This window comes from Dromiciops gliroides, chromosome 3, assembly GCF_019393635.1.
Source record: "Dromiciops gliroides isolate mDroGli1 chromosome 3, mDroGli1.pri, whole genome shotgun sequence".
Taxonomy (NCBI): Eukaryota; Metazoa; Chordata; class Mammalia; order Microbiotheria; family Microbiotheriidae; genus Dromiciops; species Dromiciops gliroides.
Window position 1 is genome coordinate 571,767,032 of NC_057863.1, and position 24,025 is coordinate 571,791,056.

General features: G+C 39.3%; 1 protein-coding gene across 2 annotated transcripts in view; it reads left to right on the plus strand.

The window, feature by feature from the left end:
• Positions 1-24,025, plus strand: part of RNASEH2B (ribonuclease H2 subunit B) — a 93,267-nt gene that overhangs the window by 28,818 nt on the left and 40,424 nt on the right. For both annotated transcript variants that reach the window (XM_043991263.1, XM_043991262.1), the window contains exons 2-5: positions 1,846-1,917; positions 3,816-3,923; positions 9,015-9,091; positions 13,749-13,866. In XM_043991263.1, coding sequence (XP_043847198.1) covers positions 1,846-1,917; positions 3,816-3,923; positions 9,015-9,091; positions 13,749-13,866 — 375 coding nt within the window. The remainder of the gene's footprint in view (positions 1-1,845; positions 1,918-3,815; positions 3,924-9,014; positions 9,092-13,748; positions 13,867-24,025) is intronic.

A 24,025-nucleotide genomic window follows, 5' to 3' on the forward strand; every position in this document is an offset into this window, starting at 1 on the left:
AAAAAAAAATTATCTGGTCCCATGAAAGAAAATAAAAAGCTGCTTCAGGTTTTGCAGTGACATGATCTTTTGTTTTTGTTTGCGGGGCAGTGAGGGTTAAGTGACTTGCCCAGGGTCACACAGCTAGTAAGTGTCAAGTGTCTGAGGTCAGATTTGAATTCAGGTCCTCCTGACTCCAGAGCCAGTGCTTTATCCACTGAGCCACCTAGCTGCCCCCACAGTGACATGATCTTGAAAAAATGGTGTGTAACTTAAATCATTGATGATGCACTAAGAGACTCTTGCTGTTTAAAAGAATTCTATCCTAAATCATTAGGTCAAGCAAAGAATCCTTTCATAAAGGGTCACTTTTTATTTGGTGTATCAGTGCCTTGTGCAGATAGCCACTCAACTCTCAGTGAGAGGGAACTGAGATTAATAATAGACAAGAATCTGTCCTGAATAGTATAAGGAATACTAATAGGTCTGGCAGCGGGGATTCTGAGGCAGGCCGGTGTGTTCTGTTATTTAGCTGGGTGGAGAATCATAAAGATATTTCAGAGCTGGAAAGGAGGAAACTTAGAGTTAGTTTAGTGGCAGGGAATCGTCCATCTTGAATAGTTTTTGAAGATCCTGCTTGTTGGACCAAATTGGTGGGTCCTCTCAGTCAGGAAGATCAATCCTGTCTAGAACATTTCTAAACTTCACTTTGCCTTTATGACTGTTTTTGCCTAATTTTTGTTGGTGTTTGACTAATCTGTTTAAGAACAGGCATGAGAATTTAAAATTTTCCAGAAGCAATAATATTAAAGTGATATAAAACAAAGTAGTTATGGGTAGGGTTTTTGGGGGGAGCAGGAAGGAGTTGTTTTTTTACTGGTTTTGGTTTGTGTTTTTGGGAATGAGTGTGGAAGAAAATTGAAAAATATACAATTTAAAACTTTTTGCTTCTATAGCTCCAAAGGAGGGCAGCTAGGTGTTTCAGTTGAATAGAGTGCCTGGCCTGATCTTGGCAAGTCACTTAACTCCTCTGGGAAGGTGAGGGGGTGGGACTGCGTGACCTCTAAGGTCTCTTCCCAGATCTTTTGCTATATTCCATAACTCCCAACCATGATGTCTTTGATCATTCTGTATCCCTAGAATGCCCACCCCCAGTCCTCCCTGTCCTTTAAGACCCAGCTGGAACATCGTCATGTCCCCATTAAAGCTTTCCCTGAACCCCTAGTCAGGAAAGACTTCTTCATTAGGCCACTTGTCAGAAACAGAGTTGTCTCTTATGAAATCTCTATATCTAAATTATATTCTATTTTGTATTTTATTGTCATTTGTTTCATGTGTCTTCTTTACTAGGCCGTTAGTTCCTTTAGAGCAGGGGCCACATATGATCGATCTATCCAGTAAGATGGGAGCCCCTTAAGGACAGGAATTATTTCGTTTTATTTTAATTTTTTCATACTTATCACCTTGCTTATTAGTAAGTGCTTCTTGAGTTGAATTGAACCCTTTTATTAGGTCCCCAGTAGCTGGATAGAGCATTAGGACCTGGCCTCAGACACTTACTTAGCTGTGTGACCCTGGACAAGTCACTTAACCTCTGTTTGCCTCAGTTTCCTCATCTGTGAAATGAGCTGTAGAAGGAAATAGCAAACCACTCCAGTACCTTTGCTAAGAAAAACCTCAAAAGGTGTAACAAAGAATTGGACACAACTGAAAATGACTAAACAATGACAACAACGTTACCCCCAGCACCTGGTGAAGCACTTGACAAATAGTAATTTGTTGTTGTTGAGGAAATTAGGTAAAGTATGTAAAATGGGCAGTATAAAACAGTTCTCTGAAGTTTCTAAGTTCATTATTCTTTTTCAGAATCTGTTACTGATCTTCCAAGAAAGACTGAGAATGGACCTGTGTTTACAAGGCTGCATAACCCATGTACAGGCAAGTCATCTTGTGTGTTGGTGTTGCGCTTATTTTCCAAGATGTAAATGTAAATGAGTTTTGTTTTTGCTTTCTGTTTCCCTGTCCATTCCCGGGCCCCCCAACCCCACCCCCCCAGCAAAGCAGCAAAGAGGTAGCTGTTTGTGTACGTGCATAACTTCATTTCTTCCTTTCTGAGAATAACCTTTAAAATTAAGATGGTAACACCAGCATGAAAGAAACATGCCAGATATTTTCCTGGTCACGCCAACTAGTTCACTTAGTATAAACAATTCTGATTTCTTCTTCTAATTTTAATCAGTGAAACTGTTCTTTCATCAGAAATATTGGCAGCACAAAAAAGTAGCAAGTTTGACTTCTTTTAAATGCATTAATTTTCTTTGGAATCCTTAGGCCAACTTTTCTTAGGGTAGTATCCAAAGTTAGTCTTCATTCATATTCATCTTATGCTATAAAAGTAAAATAAACAATCAAAGGGAAAAGAGAAGGTTTCACTTGATGTGCCAGGTTTTTTAGTATTTTCATTTTTAGCTCTTGTTTTCAGATTTTATTTGGTCCAAAGAATAGTATCTTTTTTCTTGTCAGTAGATGATGATCTACCTTGAATTAAAAACATATTGTAGGGGTAGAGAGGGAAATGTATTCTATTGGAGGAAATTTCATTATAATTGCAAATCCAGTACACTTTCTATGTTATTACTATCCTAAATATTCTTAAAATTTTACAGGCATATTATAACTTATGTAGTAAAATTGATCTTAAGTGCTTTATCATAAAATATGAATGATGAGAATGGCATTTTATGAAATTCATTTTCTATGTTTGGTGTTATTTTTCTGTTAAGTTACATAGGTTTCTTATGACAACTTTATGGTAAGTCAGAAGCAAGAGATGCTTTCTTTATTTCTCAAAATAGCATTTAGTTGGAAAGGTAGCCAGTAATTCTTTGAAACAAGAAGGGGAAAAATGGTGTCCTTGAATGGTCCTTTCTAGGTAAGGGCATATAATTCAGAAGTCACAAATCCTACTCTTACAATTGAAGAAGTGACTGGTCAGACAAATTTGCCACTTCCTCTGGAAGAAATTTTATCATGGGCCATTAAAGTTTCTCCAAAATGCATCAAAAGTACAGATAGTAGTTGAAAACCAGAGCCTGTAGATATATAAAATAATCTATGGATATTGTTAATACATTGTGAACATTTTTAGTTTAACGTGAGATTTACATGAGCAACAAAGGAAAACAGTTTTTCTTCTCCTTTACATATGGATCTAAAGCAATTCTTAGAGAAACAGTTTGTGAATTCACATTTGAAAGATAAAGCTTGCCACATACAGTGTGGCTATTTTTTTCTCCTGTCCTCCTCTTCCTCTGTTCTTCCCCCCTTATTAAAGAAGCCCACAATGTTAACATGGGCTGAAACGAAGACTTAACCTGCTTGGGGCCTCAGGAAAAAGTTCCCGAGGCGTTTACCTTTTTCATGCACAGGTCCGACCCACAGGATCTGCAGGCTTGTCTATGTGCAAGCCTAACTGCAAGCTGCATCAGAGAACTGTGACCCATGCTTCAGCTGTACCTCATCAGGCCCTCCCATCACACTCTCCTTTAGATTAGAAATGGAATTTCCCTCCTGATCTGATGTAGGTTTGAATCAAAGGCCTTGTAGCAGTTAAGATAAATTATTCGCACTTTTTATTTATTGGTTGAAGTTCAGTGGGGATTACCGAGCTGGAAAACAAGCATCTGTATATAATAGCTATACGCTTTCTTTGGAGTTACAGTTTATAGAGAAGGTATCTATGTATATTGATGTACATATTAGGAATTCCTCAGAACCATGGGGCAGTCTTGATTTTTGTGAAAACTTACAAATACAAAACAGATTTCTTTTAACAGGGGACGCAGCCCTTTACTTGTTTGATACCAATGCGCAACAGCTGTTTGAAGTAAAAGCTTTCCATGAAGAGTACCGTTCTTGGTTTATAGGTCAGACAGTTCAGCACGGTGAGTTATATGGTGCATGCCTCCCCTTCACTATAAGAATCTAAGGTTACCTTACTTCTTCATTTGAATGTACATCTGTGAAAGAGTCTGGCCAATGCATAGCTGCACTTGTTCATCAGTTAACTCAATTTCTAGGAACAGGAGACAGAATATTGAACATGTTTTGACTAATATCTATATATCTTAAGTGCCTTTTGAAGCTAGAAGCTTGCCATCAGTTGGTCATAAGTATAGCTTATCTGAGGAGTATGAATACACACCATTGTGTTCATAGAAACATGTTTAGTCTCTCTCACTTGCAGGAGTAAGAGCAGTTTAGTAACCCACTTTCCTTCAGTACATAAATTTAAGAAATACTAAGCAACTTCTTGGGAGAGAAAGGGATAAAATCACCCTTACTTGGTATGATGGATCAATCTTTTTTAACTTTTAAAAAAATATTAGGTTTTTTTTGTTTGTTTTTTTGCGGGGCAATGGAGGTTAAGTGACTTGCCCAGGGTCACACAGCTAGTAAGTGTCAAGTGTCTGAGGCCGGATTTGAACTCAGGTACTCTTGAATCCAGGGCCAGTGCTTTATCCACTGCGCCACCTAGCTGTCTCCCTCTTAGTTATTTTTAACAGTCATTTCTTTTTAAATTTTGAATTCTAAATTCTCTCCTTCCTTTCTATTCACTGTGAAGACAAGCAAAATGATATAAATTATACACATGTGAAATCATGCAAAACATTTCCATAATGGCCGTATTGCCAAAAAAGAAAAAGTGAGAGAGAGGAAATTATACAATTTACACTCAGAGTTCATTAGTTTTCTCTGTAGCATTTTTTCATCATGAGTCCTTTGGAATTGTCTTGAATCATTATATTGATCAGGGTAGCCAAGTCTTTCACAGTTGATCATCATTACAACATTGCTGTCTACCATATACAATGATCTCTGAGTTCTTCTCACTTCACTTCGCATCTGTTCATAAAGGTCTTGCCATTTTTTTCTGAAATCATCCCATCATCATTTCTTATAGCACAGTAGTACTTCATCACAATCCTGTACCACAACTTGTTCAGCCATTCCCCAATTGATGAGTATCCTCTCAACTTACAATTCTTTGCCACCACAGAAAGTAGTGTATCTATATGTAAGATATGTATAAGTATTTTTGTATGTATAGGTCTTTTTCCTTTTTCTTTGCTCTCTCTGGGAGATGGACCTAATAGTAGCATTGTTGGGTCAAAGGGTCTGCACAGCTTTATAGCTCTTTGGGCATAGTTCCAGATTGGTCTCCAGATTGGTTGGACCAGTTCACAGTTCCAACAACAGTTTATTAGCATACTTGTTTTCCCTCATCCCCTCCATTATTTGTCATTTCTGATAGATGTGAGTGGGTACCTCAGAGTCATTTTAATTTGCATTTGTCTAATCAGTAGTGAGTTTGGGCAATTTTTTATCTGACTAGATTTCATTTTTTCTTCTGAAAACTGCCTGTTCATACCCTTTGATCCATTCCCCACAAGCACTAGAGCCCCTCTCTACCTTAAAACTTCAACCAGGTCTCCTGCTTCCTTGTGACTGACCACCAGTACTCTTCTCTACCCTGGAACTGTGACCCAGAACTGCATATGGGTAATAGAACTGCAAGTCAGCACCAGCTGTGTCCCATGCCAGCAGAGGGTCCCCTGTAATCTCTTTCTGACCGTTTGTCCAACACCCTTACTGTCATCTCTGGGCTGTGAACTGAAGCTGCTGCTGTGCTCTTGGCTGGCCCCTCTCCTGATGGCCTCCTAAATTGTCCTAGGCTTGAAAAATGTCTCACTCTGACCATTCATTGGCTCTGCTGCTACAAAATTTGATTTGCAGGGCAGCTAGGTGGCGCAGTGGATAAAGCACCTGCCCTGGATTCAGGAGGAGCTGTATGACCCTGGGCAAGTCACTTTACCCTCATTGCTGCACCCTCCCCCCAAAAAATGATTTGAGGAATTTTAAAAGTTGTTTAGAGGGGAATGGTGGGAGATTTCAGCTCGGTGGCTGTCTCTCCTCTGCCATTTTCATGGGTCAGTCTTTAATTAAAAAGGGGGAGAGGTGGAGAATGAGGAGAAGGGGTAGAATGAGAAGTAAGTTTTGGTGCTTAAGTCAGCTTGTGTGTCTGTTGGTCTTCTCATCTATCCCTTTATTTTTGTCAGAGTATTTTTCTATACTCGCTTGTAGCCCTTTGTTCTCCTTGCCTACCTATAGCACTCCCAAATTATTGGTAAGAAAGACTGGGTCTCAGGATTCAACATGGCCTAGTAGGGCACTGAACTGAAAGTTAGCAAAGCCTGGGTTCAAAATCCACCCCCCACTAACTGTGTGACTCTGGGCTAGTTAATTACCTCTCTGTGTCTCAGTTTCATCATCCATGGAATGAGTATCAGACTCAGTGGACTTAAATTTAAGTTGTCTCTCTGCTCTGAATCTATGACCCTAATATCTTGACTTCTTTCTAGAGCAGGGGTTCTTAGCTCTGTGTGTGTGTGTGTGTGTGTGTGTGTGTGTGTGTGTGTGTGTGTGAGAGAGAGACAGAGACAGACAGACAGACAGAGATGGACCCCTTTGGCAGACTGGTAAAGTCTCTTTCTCAGAATAATCTTTTTAATATATAAAAGGAAATATTAAGAATTGCAAAGGAAACCAATTATCTTGAAAAGATATATTTTTCCCCCATATGAGGTCATGGACCCCTAAAATCTGTCGACCTCTGGGCCCGTTGGTTAAGAATCCCTTTTCTAGAGCTGTGGTAAGAGGGCTTTTGATTCCTGGTGATCCACTGGGGGCCTCATCCCTTCTTTCACTAACTCCCTCTGTAGTTCAGCATGAGATGAGATTCAAATGGTGGTTTGTCACTGAACCTGAGAGAAGAATTTTGTCTCCATAAAACAGACAGAAAAAGCATCCTGTGGTGGTCTCCGCTTCATGAAATGTGGTTCATTTAGTCACTCTTTTTGGGGGCCTACTTCAGATAACAGCTACCTGTGGCTGAATTTTGCTAGGGAGAGACATTGATATCCAGAATGTAACTGGACAGACTCAAAAAGCAGAAAGTGATCATTTGGGATGCTGTTAGGTGGAGTAGTACAGAGAGTGCCGTGCCTGGTTCTGGGAAGTCTCCTCCCTGAGTTCAGATTTGATCTCCTTCAGACACTTACTAGCTGTGTGACCCTGGGCAAGTCACTTAACCTTTCTTGTCTCAGTTTCCTCATCTGTAAAATGAGCTGGAGAAGGAAATGGCAGATCATACCAGTATCTTTGCCAAGAAAACCCCAAATAGGATCATGAAGGGTCAGACACAACTGAAGCGACTGAACAAGATCATTTGTCTGTCCTACCCATGTTTCAAGCCTTTTTTTTCCTTCCTTCCTTCCTTCCTTCCTTCCTTCCTTCCTTCCTTCCTTCCTTCCTTCCTTCCTTCCTTCCTTCCTTCCTTCCTTCCTTCCTTCCTTCCTTCCTTCCTTCCTTCCTTCCTTCCTCCTTCCTCTCCCTTCCTCCCCACTCTTTTTCTCTCCTGTTTTTCTTTCTTTCTTTTTCTTTCTTTCCCTTAAAGAAATAGCTGTTCTGAGGACTGGACACCTGGATTTTGTTTTCAGGCTGGAAAACCTGTTCCTAATTTTTGAATATAGAGGATGCCATATGTAAAATAAACTTAGTGCTTCTGATAAGGTTATTTTTATAAGCTGTTTTTCCAGATTTTTTTTGAATAATCAGGCAATGCCAAAGTATGAAATCCTTTCCTTAAGTTTCTTGCTTACTGTAAAATGGATACACACACACACACACACACGATGTCCCAGAACTCTCAATGCAGTTTAAAACTTCATTGAGACTTTGGGGGAACCTCATATGTGTATATACTTATAGGTACATGCATAGATATATGCATGTGTACGTATAGACAAGTTAAATAGATAAACACACACATATAGACATACATATGTGCATGTGAATATCTGTGCACCTATGTGTATATAAACATGTATGTATATTAGTCCCTGTGGGGGCATCTACATATATTTTCCTTCTTTTTTTATTAGAAAGTTCCACGGACTTAAAATTTTATACATATTGTAACTATTTCAATAGTATTAATTTCCTATGTATTTTGTTTTGCACATTTGAAAACATTATTCTGAGTAGGGGTCCATAGGCTTCACCTGCCTGCCAAATGGGGTCCAAGATACAGAGACAGTTAAGAACCCCTGGGTCTTCCATTCTGACACATTCCCACTCATCTACTGGCACCAAAGCCTGCACCCATGGAAAGGTAGATGAGTTCTGTGTGGTTTCATCCCCTTTGTTGTCACATTTTTGTGAGTTTAGGGTGTTTGGAGGGGAGATGCCATAGCTAGAGATAAATTTGTTTCTGCTTTGCTTGCCTGTTCCTGGAGGGTTATATCACTAGAAGAGACTTGACTTGCAGAGAATGTCCTTGTTTGCTTATGCCCTATCTCAAAGGCTGCTGTGCTCTGAATATTTCTCTGTCATTTTCTTCCATTGTGTTTTTGCTGCCTTGGCAGGCCTGAGTGAAGGTAGACCCTCTTGCCTTCAGTGTATCCCTTAAACAACCACTGGCTCAGTGTGAACCTGTCAGTGGACCATGGTGTTCCCACTGTGTGATGCTAACTGTCCCATACAGTTTCTCCCACCTTTAGAAGCCCAGTAAATCACAGGTGATGGCCACTTTGTAGACAAAAGCCCTTGCCTCAGTGTTCTGATATTTTCTTGGTAACAGGAGTTCTGTCATCCTGATCTATTTTTGTTTTTTGGTTTTTGCCTTGCCTCTGTAGAAAGTGATTTCTAAGGAAGTAAATGGAAAATTAACATTAGATTTCACTAGGCTTGGTTTTCTTTTCATACATACAGAAGGGTTTTTGAGGGGGTCCAGACTCTTTATGCCACATATTGCCTGTTCAGAGTTGCACACAATCCCTGGCTTACTTATGAACTACTACTTAGCCTGTAAGATTTTAAATATATACTTTAGTGACTCATTTTTACCTTGAAAATTAAGAAAATAGAGTCGGTAATTCAATGTGTTTAAATTTTCCCCCCCTTTCAATCTGCAGATGGCCGCCTTTTACTTGTAACGCCAATGGACCCTTTGTTTATGGTTCTCTACTACCTTATAAAGGCTGAGAAAGAGGTATGTTTCCTGGTTTGGGACACTGAATGGTTAAGGGAAAGAATACAGTGCTCTTTTCTACCTCACCCCCCCCCTTTTAATTATTCCAAAATGTAGTTTCCAAAAACTTCAGGTTTAATTTCACAATCATAAAAATGTACAGCACGTGCTCTGGGACAGATTCATAGCTCAGACCCTCCAGGGCTTGAGTTTTAATCCAGCCTCAGCCACTAACTTGCTACATGACCTTCAGCAAGTTACTTTCACCTCTTTGTGTACCCCCACTAGAGTCCTATAAGGACTAAGAAATGAAATTTTTTTATAAAACACTTGTTAGATTTGAAAAAGTATGATTTCGATGTCAAGAAAATAACAGCATCCTTGGGGAGAATTCAGCAAGGAAAAGCAAAACTCACTTTCTCACCTGGGCCTCAAATACCCTAGAAATCAGGAGAAGGAATGGAGATTCAGAAGGCATTTATAGAGGAAGGGATACTGTAACCTATGCTTGTATTCTAAAACCTCTTTGGTTGGGGTCACATTCATTTGGGATTGGGATAGTTCAGTCAGGGCCGAACTGACATTTTCTTTCTTCCATCAAGAAAGAGAGGCTTTCCAAAACGAGCTAATTGTCTCACTGAAATTGTAACTTCTCAAGAGGATAACATGTTTTGGGGTATTTGAGGTGTAAGCAATTAATATGTTTGAAAGTGAGTCCTAGCACTTTATTAAAGCAGGCCTTTTTCCTTTCAGGCTTCCTTTACTTTTTAGTTTAGGTTTCTGGAATTACTTGGAAATAATGAAGTGTTCCCCCCTTCCCACCCCCCCACCCCCTGCTTTAAAAAATGTGGCCTTTCTACTAATACAGACTGAGGTGTTCATTTCTTCATATTCTATGGTTAGTCTGAATCAGTGAGGCTTTACTGTCAACTTTGTCATCCTTTCTCCTGATCTCATAGGTAACAGTGACTTTTGGGATTGGGACAGGTAAACAATGAGGGAAGGAAAATACCTTTCTGTTATGCCCTTCTTCTAGGCTGTGCTTAGGGAGAAAATGGAAATTTCAGTTGATCCAAATAAAATGAATTTGAAAACTACTGAAGATCGCTGGCTTTCATGACTTTTAAAAAGAGGCAGCTGGTGGCACAATGGATAGGGTACTGGGCCTGGAGTCAGGAAGACCTGAGTTCAAATTCAGCCTCAAACACTTCCTAGCCCTATAACCCTGGGATAATGGCTTAATCCTCTCTTTGCCTCAGTTTCCTCAATTGTAAAATGGAAAGAATAAGAGCACCTTCCTTGAGGGGTTGTTGTGAGGATCAAATGAGATAATATTTGTAAAAAGCAATGAGAACTGTGTCTGGCACATAGTAGGCATTATATAAATGCTTACTCCCCTATCTTTAAGATGCAGTCTTCTTGGTTTTGCTAGGTGAAATTGAAGATGCCAAAGGTACACCCATTTTTATCTAGTAACACTCTCCTAAGCCATCTTTACTTGATAGTCCTTTAGTAAAAACGTTTGTAGTTAATAGCAAAAAGTATTTATTTCATTTTAGATATGGAAATTGTTTTTAGACGATGTCTTCAGTTTGTAACTTTTTTCCATTTAATAGGGGAAATGTGATAAAGATCTTTTCTGATGTTAACTTTTAATTTCCTATTGCCGAAATTATTTTGACATAAGTGAAAATAACTCTTTTCTTCACAGCAGTCCCAAGTGTAACTAATGTTATATTCAAAACATTAGCAAATTCTCATGTTACAATTTTTTTGGGGGGGTAAAGGAAATGAGAGTGAACAAATTAGTTAATTATAGCATTGTATTCCAACCTTGACCTGTGGTAGGCCACATACATACACACAGAAGATTACCTTCTAGTCGTCTGGTATTCAAAATACTGGCCAATTCTAACAAAATGTAAAGACATGGATGATCTTGGAATAGAAATCTAATTAGTTTAAGATTTTGGCCCTCTGAGAACCACGCTTTCCACTTGAGTGACAAGAACATTGAATCCAAGGCATTTCCAACCTCTGTTCTTCACAACATGAAATCTGAGAAAACCCCTTACCCTGGTGAACAGATGGATCAATGAGCATACCTGATACAACCCATTGGAGCCCTCTGTTAATATTTCTGTCCAGAAGAAAAGAATGGAAAATGGCATCTCAGGGTTAAAAAAAAAAATGTCCCTAAAACAGCAAACGGAGAGCTAGATGGAAAGGAGGATATGGTGGCCAGAAAACCATACTGCTCCTTCAGAGCCTGCTGCCTGCCTTAGATTTTCACAAATCCTTCTTTTTTTTAAGTATTTTATTATTTTCCAGTTACATATAAGGATAGTTTTCAACATTTGTTTTCACAGGATTTTTAGTTCCAAATTTTTCTCTCACCCTCCCTTCTCCCCAAGACAGAAAGCAGTCTGATATAGGTTGTATATGTACAATCACATTAAACATATTTCTACATTAGTCATTTTGTGAAAGAAGAATCAGAGCACAAGGGAAAAACCTCAGAAAAGAAGGGGAAAAAAACAGTCCAAAAGTAGAAACAGTATGGTTCAATCTGCATTCATAATTCACAGTTCTTTTTTCTAGATTTGGAGAACATTTTCTATCATGAGTTCTTTGAAACTGTTTTGGATCGTTGCACTGCTAAGAAGAGCCAAGACTATCACACAATGTTGCTGTTACTGTGTACAGTGTTCTGGTTCTGCTCCTTTCAGTTAGCATCAGTTCATATAAGTTCTTCTCAGAATTCCTCCTGCTCATTGTTTCTTGCAGTTTCTTACAGTATTCCATTACATTCATATACCACAACTTGTTTAGCCATTCCCCTGTTGATGGGCATTCCCGCAATTTCCAATTCTCTGCCACCAGAAAGAGAGATGCTATAAATATTTTTGTACATGTGGGTCCTTTTCCCTTTTCTGTGGTCTCTTTGGGATACAGACCTAGCAGTGGTACCACTGGGTCAAAGGGTATGAACAGTCCCATAGCCCTTTGGGTGTAGTTCCAAAAGATTTTCACAAATCTTGTATTGATTTGGGCATACTTCCTGTATCTTGTCACATTAGTAAAGTGGGGGAAATGGAAACCAGTTCATTAGGGTGGTGAGTTGAGTGTCTGTGTGCCTAACTTCAGTCCAGGTCTTTGGTTCTGTGGCTATTAGGCCATATAATATATCTCCACCAGCCTAATTTTCATATGACTGGCACTATTCTCACCTTTATAATTCTGTTTTCTTTTAATTACTCAGTTGTTCATTTGTTTTTCAGTCATGCCTGACTCTTCATGACCCCATTTGGAGATTTCTTTGCAAATATACTAGAGTGATTTGCCATTTCCTCTCTAGCTCATTTTACAGATGAGGAAACTGAAGTAAAGAGGGTTAAGCAACTTCCTTGGGGTCATACAGCTAGTAAGTGTCTGAAGCCAGATTTGGAGTCAGATCTTCTTGATTTCAGGGCTGGTGCCTCTATCCACTGTGCCACCTAGCTGACCTTCTTTTAATTATACCCTTTATATTTATTTTATTTATTTATAATTATATATCAATTATATGTCCCTATTTTATATTATATTCTTTACCTTTAAAACTATTTACTTCTATTTATTTTGGAGCAGTGGTATCTTCTTAATGTAATATGGTGTGGTGTTTTTTTTTTAAGAATGGCTAATTTAAGTGATATCTCAGTGTACTATGAGTAAGAAAACCTGGGTTGTAGTTTTGACTCTGCTTCTAACAAATTGTTGTGAGTGAGATCAAGTCACTTAATTTTTCTGGACCCCAGTTCCTTTCTCTGAGATTAGGGATCAGATCTAAGAATGTATCCCAGCTCTAATATTGTTTGAGGTTGTGATTCTGAATGCTCTGCCCAAAAGGGATTTTGGTATCCAATGTAATCAAGAGACTTTGTAGTCCTGACAGAGATAGCAGTGTACCTGGAAATTGCCTTGCAAGGAAAGGCTTCTGTTGTAGCTGGTGTGCAAGTTGAGCTGTACAGTCCTGAGTTAGGCTGCCTGGCAGAATCAGCAGGCGGCTTGAGAGCCTTGCTCTCCATGGCACTGCCTGGGCTGGGCCAAAAATACATCTTTGAGGACTTAAGGCTGAACTAGAACTGACTTCCCAGAGGTGAAAAGTCAGGGCTGTATTCTCAATAAGCCACTTTTGCCCATTGGGACTCTTTATGGGAAAGGGAGTCAGGATGTTAGGGAATCAGAATTCAAATGAAAGTTTTGATCTTGGCCTGCCTCCAGCAGGTTGTGGGTGTAGAAAGCAGTGGGCAGAAATTCACATAAACCAACCCACCACACTCCAAAGCAGCCCCTTCTTCTCCACCTCCACCTCCTCCCCCACCCCAGTCCCTTTCATCATTCCAGCCCCATTTTGAGTGAGTTCCTATGGTTTTTGAACATAGAGTAACTTTCTGTAGGTTAATTTTATATCATAGTGTTTCATAAGCAGATAATGTTTAAAATGCTTTATTATAGTTAGTCTGGAATCAATTTATAGATTCATTATGTGGCACCTCTGGCTCTTTGCCTTCTTGGTCTAAGGCTGCCAGCCATAAAGTAATACAATTTATTATTATTATTTTCCCCCTCTTTGGGGAGAGAGCAAGGTTGTTTGTTGACAGTAATGCATATTTTCCCATTGATTTGTCTCTTTCAGCAAGGGAAGTTTCAGCCACTGGATCAGGTTGTGGTAGACACAGAGTTTCCTAGCTGTTCCATGCTCTTGCAGTGTGCCAGACTCAGACCATTTCTTCACCATGTGACAGAGGAAAAAGGTAAAGTATTTAAGAGCTGTGGTCAGTCAAAAGCCCCCTCTCCTCTAGTTAGGTATTAACATTTGGAATAGCATTTTATTGACATAATAAAAACAGGAGTTGTGAACTCCAGTAGAAAACCTCATTACCTAGAGGCCCAAGACCTTCTGGTCTTGGTACCTAATAGATGCTCCTAGTTCTTACCTTAATCAGGCACTAAACATATGATTGTTAACTGTCCTTAAATGTAGGGGTTTCCATTTGAAACCTTTAGTAATTCCTTCATTATGGGCAGAAAGTTGGTTTTCCATTGATAATCACACTTGTTCTTGATGAACAATAGGGCCTTATGGGAGGTACTGTGGTCTGGTGCCTCCAAAGATGTGGGGATCAAAAGTCCTAGTCTCTAGTCCCAGCTCTGTCACTAACTATAAAACCTTAGTTGGGTCATTTTATTTCTTTGTGTCTCATTTTCTTTTTCTGTAAAATAGGATAATAGCATCTATTTTGCTTAACTTACAGACTGCACTAAGGATTAAGTGGGCTTTCATATGTATACATTGAAAAATTTACAGTGAAAGTTATAAATACCTTTTTTTTTTTTTTGGCAGGGCAATGGGGGTTAAGTGACTTGCCTAGGGTCACACAGCTAGTATGTGTCAAGTGTCTGAGGCTGGATTTGAACTCAGGTCCTCCTGAATCCAGGGCCGGTGCTTTATTCACTGCGCCCCCAATTTTTTTTTAAAACCTCTTTTTGTGTTCCTTCATTTGGAGGCTTTTCTGCTGCTGTTGTTTTTAAATCAAGTATGACCATCTTCCATTGCCAGGGTTTATCACCAATAAATTCCTTAAGTGAGCTCTCTTAATCACCCCTTATATGTACGTGTACACATATGCACACACACACACACACACACACACACACACACACACACACACACACAGAATGTGCCACTATTCTTTGTTGTCCAGTTCACTTACATTTTTTAAAAATTAAAAACACATATGCATGCCTGTTGGTGGTAGTAATGCGGTATTTCTAGAACCTTTTGCTGTACCCCAAATGTTTTAGCTTACTGAATGACACCAGAGGCACTCGTATCGACAGCATGTCAGTTTAACCTTGGGGGCTTCATGGTATACCTGTTTTTGGATGTTTCAGGCTTGGTTTGTTTCCGTGTTGTGGTTAATGTGGGCAGGCAGAATGAGAACTAGAGTCACTTAGAAGCCTGATAACTTGTGATTGGCCAGGGTCAGAGAGAGTTTGGCCAACTAGGACAATTCTTTTGGGACCAGGCAAGTGTTGCCTCCAGGAACTCTTGGCCGGTGATTGGAAAGAAGAGAACTACATTAATTACACCCTATCTTCAAGGTGCCTACTAAATTCCTTTTTGGCTAAACTTGGAATTCCATTTGTAGATCTGAAATAGCATGTAGCACTAAGGCTTTATCAAAGTAATTTCATTAAAAAGACTTTTCTTTTTCCTCAGCCAGCATTTGGCAGGAAGAAACAACAGGCTTATTTGTGGCTGAGACATGGGGCTACTCTAAATGACTGTTTTTGAAAACTGAAATAATGAAGAAAAATTACTGGTTGTTTTAATTTTTGGAACGTTAACATAAGTTGGAAATGCAAATAATAAATTGCACAAGACTTGCAGTTGCTAATATAGAAATATAACAGGCTTCCCTAAATTTGTTGGAGAAATGAATACAGGGTAAAGCACACTGATTGGAGTCAGAGGACTTGGGTTCAAATCTTGTGTCTGATGCTTCCCTGTGTGACCTTGTTTAAGTCACTCTGCCTCCAGTGGTGGGGAGGAGTGGAAAGGAAGTGATTCAGTTTTCTCATCTGTAAAATAAGGAAATTAGACTAGATGGCCTTTGAGGCGTCTTCTAACAGGGATCTTGTGAAAATCATTGGATTATGTACTACTTGGTATCCCAAACCAAGAAGTTCCCGAGTTGTCCCTTCTTCCTTCCATCCCCCACCTGTGCTCTCACCACGTCTTCCTTGAGGTCAGGCAGAGGGAATCATTATCTGTTCTGTCTTTCTGACAAATCTCCCTTACCTCCAACACTGCCTATGTTTAATCCTTGATTTTAAGAAGCCTTATTCGTGTAAACAAAATAGAAACTCTTAGACCTTGCTTTGGACCCATGTGTAGGGTTGCGTGCCCTGCATATGTCTTGTTTGTTCTGCTTGGAAGAACACTTGTCTCCTTTAGGATGCTATGCCTGACAGCAGCCACTTGTTCTCTTGAGAGCTGCCTGGCACGAGATCTACCTCTCAGGAGGCTAGAATACCTCTCCTGTTTATGTTCCTAGTTAGAAAGCAAATGAGAAAAAGTGTTTATATGAAAGTGCTTATATGTGTTTTGATGCCCAGACTGTTCTTTCAGTCAGGCAAGGGAGATCTTTCTTTTTTCTGTAAACCGTGTTTTAAGATGTAAAGATTCCATTCCTTTAGAGAATAGCTCTTAACCTTTTTGTATATGTCCTGGTCACATTTGGCATTTTGAGGAAGCCTATAGACTCCTCAGAATAATGATTTTAAATAAAAAAAATACAGTAAAATTTTAGATAAAAACAAGTATATTAAATAAAATAGTTTTTATCTACCTAGGTATGTGTATACATATACACATATATCTGTATGTGTATATGTGTGTGTGTGTGTATACATATACACATATATCTGTGTGTGTGTGTGTGTGTGTGTTGTGTGTATAAATTTTTTAAAAACAAATTCATGCACACCAGGTTAAGAACCCCTGCTTTCGAGGAACACTGTTCATAAGAAGAAAATACAAAAACCTCTAAAAAACTGTGTTGTTTATGTTATTGTATAGCATTTAAGTCAGACTACTTTGTGTTTTATCTTCATGCCAGAGAGAGAGAGAGATTCTAAATATAATTTATATCACTAAAGATGGATAGCATATAGTCTGCAGTGAAGGTGGAATAATACAGGAGAACAGTTCTTTGGCCAAGAATTGTCCTGGCCTGATAATAGGATTAAAGTGGCATCCAGTTCAATTGTATAATTTTGAGTAAGTCATTTCATTCAGACTTTCCAATAATTTGGGCCCTTGTTGTTAAAGTGGTAGTTATATGGCTTTCTTATCCATATTGTCCTGCTGTTTTATAAAGGGTTGTAAATGTGTTAAATTTCACAGTAGCACAGGAAGCAAAATGGTTTCTTTTTTTGATATAGTTAGTATTTCTAAGGAATTTTCCTGAAAAAATATAAAATAACAATTCCTACCATCATCCCTTGTGGTTGAAATGCAGTGAATTTTACACAAGAAGCTTTCACAGAGTGAATTCTTTTCCTGTATCTACAGAATTATAGTCAACGCACATTTATTAAGGACTTACTGTGTGCCAGGAACTTTGCTCAGTACTAGGGGAAGGCAAAAACACTTACCTTGCCCTTAAGAATGTAATAGGCTAATGAGGGAGACACTAAAAACAATAAGATTCATTCAAGATGTATTCCGAGTAGATGAAGGGTAATGTTGGTAGGGAAGGCATTGGTTCTTGGGGACTCTTCCTGCAGAAGATGCAATTTGAGTTCCATCTTGAAGCAGGGCAGGGAAACTAAGAGACACAGGTGAGAAGGGAAGATATTCTAGGTGTGGGGGACAGCCAGTGAAAAGGCAGAGGTTAGGAGAACTGCAGGTAGACCATTGTAACTGGATTGTAGAGTGGGTGGAGGTGACATAAACGTCAGAAAACTGGAAAGGTAGGAAGGAACCAGGTTTGAAAGGCTTTCAGTCTATTGGGAGCTGCAGGTAATATGGGGCTGCTGGGGTTTGTTACCCAGAGGGATGATATGGGCAGAGCTGTGATTTAGGAAAATCCTTTTGGCAACTAACTGAGTGAGAGATGGCTTAGAACTGAGAGGGACTCGAGGCTGGAAGACAAAGCAACAGACTTTGATAATAATCGAGGGGTGAGGCACTCTCATGTGACTATGCTGGGGAAGAGAAGGGGGCATACAAGAGAGCTGTCCTGAAGGGAGAAGTGGTGAGCCAAGACAACTGACTGGGCTGGGGGAGTGTGAAGAAGGAGCATTGTAGGCCTGGATGAATGAGAGAGTGGTGGTACCCTCAACAGTAGTGGCAATGTTGGGATGAGGAAACAGTTTGGAGTGAAGCTAGTTAGTTGTGTTTTAGACATGAGGAGTTCAATATGCCCATAATAAGACATCTAATTGAGATGTCCAGTAGATAGGTCGTTATACTGGAACGGAGCAATGGATCCAAGGCTGAATATCTAGATCTGGGGGTTTTGTACATAGAGATACTAATTGAGACCTGATAATAATTGTCCTGCTACTGTGGATGGATCTTTAAGTATTACAAATTGTCAACATAGGAGGTTCCACTTTCTAATCTTCTGGACGTGTCTGCAGCTGAGCATTTGTTTGCGTGTCTTTCTTAGTGGTTATCATATACCTAGAACCTATTTCTTTAAATCCAGAGCAGTATCTCTCAGATAAAATAATGTTCCAAAGAGAGTGGTAGCTTCAAATAAATGTTAATAGCTAATTTATAAAGAAACTTTCATATTCTCTTTTGGAAACATTATCTCTAAGAACTTTCCACATTGATGTTTAAAACCTTTATTCTTTAGTTATACTTTGGTTACACTCTTAGGAATCTGCATCCCAGACCTTGTAAACAGCAAACTTTGAGTGATCAGAGAGAGAATGTTGATTACAGGACATCACAGCCTCCAGTTAGATAAATGAGGAACAGGGTGACTCATGTCATCTCTGCAGGTGATTGTCTAGACACAATATATAACTATTGCTACTTAATCCCCAGACTAGCTGTTCTGAAATTAACCTTCAAATATTGTCTCCCAGGGCTAGGACACCAAGGATTTGTATTAAATCTGTTTAGGACTGTGAAAACTCCTCTCTTTCTTTCTCTGCTTTTTGTATCTGATGAAAAAGACAGAGCCACAGTGGTTCTGTCCTGAGTGATGATGGCAATGACCTTCCCATCACCTGCTTTATTAGTGAAGGAAATGATGTGTCCCTGTTCACTAGATCTGGGGGAACAGAGAGGGCTTCTTGCCAAAAAAGTTTCACATACAGTGGAAAGATGACAGTGGGAAGGATTAATAAAGGGTTATAGCCTTCAGCTCTGGAGTGTGACATTTTGTTTCATATTGCTCAGGCAAAAGCTGTACTGTGATCTTGTCTGATGTGATTAATATGAAGAGCCAAGAAATCTTACCTGATTAAACAAACCAAGTGATGTTGCCAAGTTTTGTATTCCCAGAAGGCGGGGGAAAAAGAGACCATAGGAGTTTGTGAGTTATGGAAAATGTTGAGAAAATAGATGTTAAAAAATGCTTCAGGCAGTTTGTTCAACAATACATCAGGGAAACTTCCAGGTCTACATAACAATTACCCGAATGCTGAACATATTATTTAATTGTAGTCCCACTTGTATTCCATCTGTATTTCTCAAGTTCAATCTTTCCAGATGTTTTAGACTCATTTTATAGGCACCAGACACATTAGGGAGAAAACTTTTCAATACATATACATAATATCAAATTCAGTCAATAAACTCTCAGAAATATTAAATGTGCATTGCATTTTAAACACAAGCAAAGATATACACTATTAATTGTCATCAGGCTATAGCCCTCAGTTTTTAACCATATTGGTTTCTAGTATTTGTAACTCCAAAAATGAGAGAGAGAGTGCATATACGGGTGTGTGTGTGTGTGTGTGTGTGTGTGTGTGTGTGTGTGTGTGTGTGTGTGTGCATGTATGTGCTTGGGATCCTGGTTGCACTTTCATTCCCCTAGACTCACTAGTTATGGTGGGGATTTGGAATATTCCTTGCTGCCTGTCGCCACTTTCAGATGCTCCCTCTACTGCCATCAGCTTTCCTCCTTTGGAGTTTATTCAGTCCATATTTACCACCCGGTTGCCATTTTCGTAGTTGTTAACTACAGAGCCAGAAGACACCCTCCTTCCTTTAGTGAGTTCATTACCTTACTCATGGTCTTTCTCTGCACCCCAAATCCTGACCTCATGCTAGAGGGCTTTAGGCTACATGCTGATGCTGTTTCAAACTCCCTAAATTCCCACTTTCTCAACTTAAATTCCTAGATTGGAGCTTGGAAATTGGAACTTCATTCTAATTTATCTACACACAAATAAATGGTCATGTCTTTGATCTTGCCATCACCAACAAGTATTCAACTTATATATTTACTCCATCTTTAGTTTTTCCTTATGACCCCAACCATGTTTTTTATCTACACAGTGACCTACAACCCTTTCACCCCTTAGTTCTTTACCTGAAAGTCACCCATACACTAGTTACGTTCTCCTTCCTGCCCTATCTTGACCCCCTTGGTAAACCACTCCAACTCTACACTGTCCTCAACCCTCAAGTCCCTTGCTACTTTATTCTCTCTGATCATGCCTTGGAAAGTCCAATTTTGGATAACTTCTACCATCCACTGCCTTTAAGCCTCTTCACATGCTGCTTACCAGAGCTGGAGAAAATTGGGAAACTTCTGACCTGGATCTACTACAAATATTTGTCACGTAATCTCAACTAATTTTACTACAGCAAGGAAAAACTTTTATACGTCCCTAATCGATTCATTATTCCACTCACCTGATTTTCCAAACCTTTTCACTCCTTAAACTTCCCATTGTATCCCCTTTTTCTTTCTCACTCTGACACAAACATACTCATACTCTCACACATTCTCTGTCTCTGATACACACTGTCTTAAATGCTCATTCACATACACACTCTCCCTCCCTCTCTCTCTCTCTCTCTCTCTCTCTCTCTCTCTCTCTCTCTCTCTCTCTCTCTCTCTCTCTCTCCCCTCCCCTCCCCTCCCCTCCCCCTTCTCTCCCTCTTTTTCTGCTGGAAACCTTGCTTCATACTTCACTGAAAAATTTGAGGCTAAGAGCTCCTTCCTGTCCTACCCCTTACCTCAAATCACTCAGATGTTTCCCCTCACTATTTTCTCTTTCATCTCTGTCTCACATAAAGAGGTGGTCCTCCTCCTTATCAAAGCAAACCCCTCTACACTCTCAAGTGATCCAGATTGCCCTCTCTATTATCCCCACTCTATCACTGATCTTCAGTTTCCTGTCTACTGGTTGTTTGCCTGCTGCCTACAAAGACATTTAAGTCTCTCATCCAAAAACCTCTCACTTGATTTGTCCACCTCTGTTTATGTAGCCCCCTATATTTCTTTTCACTTTCATAGCTAAAGTTCTTGAGGATGTGATCTCCCATCAGAATCTGCACTTCCTCTCACTTTCTTCCAAATGCTATTCTGTCTTCTGATCTCATGCACCTGGAAGTGCTCTCTCCAAAGTTACCGGTGACCTAAGTGCCAAATTAATTGGCTTTTTCTTAATCTTAATCATTCTTGAATTCTCTGCAGCCTTTGAAACTCTCAGTAACCTTTTTTTCTTGATACTCTCTTCCTCCTGGGTTTTTGTGTTGTTTTTCCTTTCCTGATTCTTGTATAAGTCTGAATGCTCCTTTTCAATCCTTTTTGCTGGACCTCTAGGTCAAGGCCATTAACCATGGGTATCCCCCAAGGCTGTGTATTGGTGTATTAAGTTTTCTCTTCTCCCTCAATACTATTTCTTTTGGTCTCCTTAGCTCCCATGGATTAAATTATCTCTATATAGATGATTCTCAGATCGCTTTATCTAACCCTAACCTCTCTTTTGACCTCCACTCTCACGTCCAAAGCTGAACTCATTCTCTTGCCTACTCCCTCCTAAACCCTCCTTTCTTCCAGACTTTCCTGTTAGTTTCAAGGAGGCCACCATCTTCCCACTCACTCAGTCTTCATTTTACTCTTGATTTTTCAGTTTCTCTCATCCCCATATGCAGTCTGTTACCAAGTCTTGTTGATTCTACCTTTACAACATCTTTCAAATATCTCCTTTTTTATAACATGGCTGCTACTCAGAACAAGCCTTCATCACCTCACACCTGGACTATGGTAGGTATCTTGGGGATACTATGACCTAATTTTCTTATTTTATGTTCAGGGAAATTTAGGAGTCATAATACAGTGGTTTTAGAATCTCAAAATCTAGGTTTGGGTCTTTCTCTGATACACCACGTAAAAACTTCACTCAAGGCATTTGCCTTCTTGGTCTGTTTTCTTACCTATAAAATTAGGGTAGAGGAGTATCCTCTGAGGTCTTTTTAAGCTTTAGATCTATGAATCTTCTAGTTCTAAATGCATGATCATCTGAAGTCCATAAAGGTTAAGTGAGTTCACTAAGGTCACACAATTCATTATTAGTAGAGATTGAACTAGAACTCATGTCTCTTGTCTCCTAGGCCTATGTTCTTTTCACTATACCTTACTATTTCAAAATTTTATTGTAGTTTTGAGACAGATGGTCATTTCTTGGGCTTATTTTTGAAATAGAGCTTCATAGTTCATCTGTTTTTTGTAATCTGAAAAACACAAGGGGCAGGAGATGACCTGTGTCCACCATCTTGAATTATGACCTGAAATTGTAAGGGTAGAGGAAAAATGTGGGGAAAAGATTCTGCTTTTTTTTTTCTTTTAGACTTTGGATATAAATATTCATTCCATTTAATTTCATATCATTTAGGATTTTTCCTGCCCCACTGTTTCTTGTGCTTATTCCTATGATTTTTCTAAGAACTTGAAATCCCTTTTCTCTACTGTCCTCTGCCTTCTTATCCTAAAGAACTAGAGATGTTCAGCCTGGAGAAAAGACGACTGAGGAAGGCTATGATAGTGGCCTTCAGATATGTGAAGGTCCATTCTATAGAAGACTCCTACTAGACTTTAAAGTTCCATAAGGACCAGGGCTAAGCCTTGTATCCCTCCCAGCTTCTATCATGGTACTTTGTCCATGGTAGATACTTGTTGTTTTATGGATGAATGAAGAGTCATCATATTTGTTTTCCTTGGCCCTATAGTGCAGAACTAACAGAAATGGAGGGGAGGCTACCCTGTTTTGGTGGGGGGGTGATATAAGAAAGAACTTGTTGACATGTATGGGAAGATAAAAACTGAAATGAGTTGTCTCCTGAACTACTAAGTTCCCTGTTGTTAGAAGGCCTTGAATGAAGGGTAGATAATCACTTTCTGGAGTATTAATAGAGGGCATTCCTGATTAGACATGGATTGACCTAAGTGATCTCTTAGGTCACTTCTAGCTTATATTCTGTCCCGCTTTCATGGGGAGCAACATACCACCCCAAATGAAATATTTTGGTGCTACCTCTGGAGTATCAAAATATGCCATCTTTCCTGAATACAAGCTAGCTACATTGAATCACTAGCATTTATATAGTGCTTTGAGGTTTGCAAAGGGTTTACATGTATTATCTCATTTGATCTTGACCTATATTCTCTCTGATACCATTAGGCCTTTAGACTCCTTTCATCAGCACCATCCTAGGTGGAATCAAACCAGAGGTGAAGGTGGGGATGGGGGTGAGGGATACCTGATATTCTCAAGAACTTTGACTGTAGCTTTTATTGTGATTAAAATAACCAGACAATTTTTTACGCTTCTGGGAAGGGCGTTATATAAGATGTATCACCCTCTCTCTTTGTACTATAATCTCTATGAATGGTATCATTCATGATACATTCTTTAAAGTCTTCTGAATATCGGAGAACTAGTAATTCTATTTTTAAGGCTTTAAGAAAACTGTTGTATGACATTATGGGGTCTGACTTTTGTGACAACATTTACAAATTGGAGCAAAGAAAGCATTGTGAGTTCAGAAGGCTTTTTTTGGAGCCCAAGACAAACATGAGGGTGATCCTACAGAAATTGTGTGGCCAGTTGTGTACAGGGTGCCATCTTAAGGCTAGAATAAATACCTCCTATAATCTATGCATCTCGTGGAACATAAAGATAATAGCAAAAAACACAGGATGTCCAAAAACATGGGCATATGGAAAAGTAAGATAATTTATCAAACATTTACATTAAAAATAGAATGTGTTTCCTTTTTGCTGCAGTTTTCTGTGACTACTTGTCACAATTTAGTACCTATAGTAATATTAGCAAGTTGCTAACACGGAGTAAAGCTGTGTTTTCTTCATCACCAGCTACCAACAGAACCTACTTTATGAGTAACTTCTTATGGCTCTTTCGAAGTGT